The following is a 2,064-nucleotide window of genomic DNA, read 5'->3' on the forward strand; positions in this document are numbered from 1 at the left end:
TTCGTGGGATAGGCTGGATGTTTAGTTACAAAAGAAAAGATCTGTGCACTGCAGGTACTGAGGTGTCCTCAAAACCCTTGAGGTTAATCCGTGTTCACTTTAATGTGTTGTAGGAATTTGTACATTGTTTTGTAGTCTTCCACAGCACTACAAGAGTAATGGAAACCTCACTTGCCTTAGTATGTCTGCTTTAAAATGAATATATTGTAAAGGGGTAAAAACAGGACATGTAACTCAGATTACACAGCTGTAAGATGGAAAGCAGAAATTCTTGTACCAAATGTACTTTATTCCCTGTGTTACTGCAACTGTTCGCTCTGCTTCTCATGCCCATTAAAAGCCATATTGCATAGCACTGACCTGGTATGTGTTTCACCTCAGTTCTTGGAGTTCTTACCTCCATTTCCATGAAAAGACTTCTCTTCCCTCTGAGCTCCCTTCTTTCTCCTCCAGATGATACAGTAAGTTTCCAGTAGTCACCAGAAGGCAGTTTTCTTCCAGTCACAATGATGCAGTTACTTTGGAAATAATTTTTGGCCCTTCAGCTTTAGCAAAAAGAGAATGCTCTTAATAGCCAGAGAAAATCGTGCTCCATCCATACCCCCAGCCCACTGCGCTCCACTGCTGCTGGGCTGGTTGGTTCCAGCTCCATGCAGACGCTCAAGCCAAGGGCTTTCCAAGGACACAAATGGAGATCTGTTCCTGGAACCAGCATTTGCAATTAACAGAACACTATTAGCAGCAAATATGCTCTTGAAATATAGTGAAGATACTGAGGGCAACTCCTGTCTCTTTGAAACTAGTGGGAGGATGAAGATAACCTCTGATCCAACAGTCTAGTGCAGTTGTTTATCCCCACCTCTTTCACCACTCATCTTTACAAAAGATTTTGGGTATGTCCACATCTTGTGGATAAGTGGACAACACACACAACACCCAGGACACTTTACTGTTGATTTACACCCAGAGGAGCCTGGGTCTCAACGAGGAATCATTTTAGCATCATTGTCCAACAGTTTTAAGCTGAGTAGAAAAGGAAACCTGAAGACAAATGTTGTGATGCAATATAGACTTTAATTGAAACAGGACACGGACTTCGTAGCAGTGGAACATGACAATCCAGAGAGCACAGAATACATTTGCAGGCTTTGCTGGGGATAGATGTGGCTGTCTTCTTTGGGGGTGCAGTTTGTAAGATGATCTTCTGTCTTTGTTGCATTTGCAGCATTTGAGAGCAGAGTTTGGTTTTCACCTGGCCGTATTTTTTTTTAATCCCAGACTATGTGAAACAGGATAGCTCCCAGAATCAACTGGAGCTTTGAGAAGTTTTTCCACTATACCTCAACAGCCATGAAACATCAGACCGTATGAAAGGCCAGAATATACAGGATCTAGTTTGCACTGAAGTTTAGTCTTCTACAAACCACTTGAATTTAAACTAAGGCCCTTTTTATATTTCTCAAGTAAACAGCCTCTCAAACACAGAGTTGGGATCTTGTTAGCAGATACCTAAAATCCAGTAGGAAGGGAAATGCAGTGTCTGGGTTTGTTTTCGGGGTGGCTGAGCGTGCCCAGCTCCCAAAGACCCTGCTGCAGCCTGGTACGCTGCCCTCTGAAAGACATGTCCCTCTGCTCACCCATGGACTGGGACCTTGCTCTGGTCCCTGATGGGGTGTCCCTGCTGGGATATCCCTGTGGGGCTTAGCAGGGCCCGCAGCTCCCACTCCGGTAAGTGGTGTACTTGCGGGAATAGCAGGGGTAGGAGTACCTGCCACCCAGGGAGGCACCGGAGCCGAAGGAGCTCTGAGCATCCAGGGTGCTCCCGTAGCCAAAAGAGCTGCCCAGCCCCAGCGGGGCTGAGGAGCCCACGATGCTCTCCTGAGGGCAGGAGCTGAGGATGGGGCCCGGGAAGACGATGGCGACGGGCGGTGGGTAGACCACGGCACGGGAGTCCCCGCAGGAGGTGACGCAGGGCTGGCTCCAGGCGTTGGCGTAGGGCGCGGGGCAGCTCACGTCGCAGGGCGAGTAGCTGCCGTAGTTGCAGACCTGCCTGTAGGAAGACAT

At 47.9% G+C, this 2,064-nt stretch overlaps 1 protein-coding gene across 1 annotated transcript; it reads right to left on the bottom strand.

The window, feature by feature from the left end:
• Positions 1-1,701: 1,701 nt before the first annotated feature.
• Positions 1,702-2,064, bottom strand: LOC137671543 (feather keratin 4-like). The gene has a single exon (XM_068415139.1). It carries the CDS (start codon positions 2,062-2,064, stop codon positions 1,702-1,704), a length of 363 nt encoding a protein of 120 aa, XP_068271240.1.

The sequence above is a fragment of the Nyctibius grandis genome, chromosome 17, assembly GCF_013368605.1.
Source record: "Nyctibius grandis isolate bNycGra1 chromosome 17, bNycGra1.pri, whole genome shotgun sequence".
In the NCBI taxonomy this organism is placed as follows: Eukaryota; Metazoa; Chordata; class Aves; order Nyctibiiformes; family Nyctibiidae; genus Nyctibius; species Nyctibius grandis.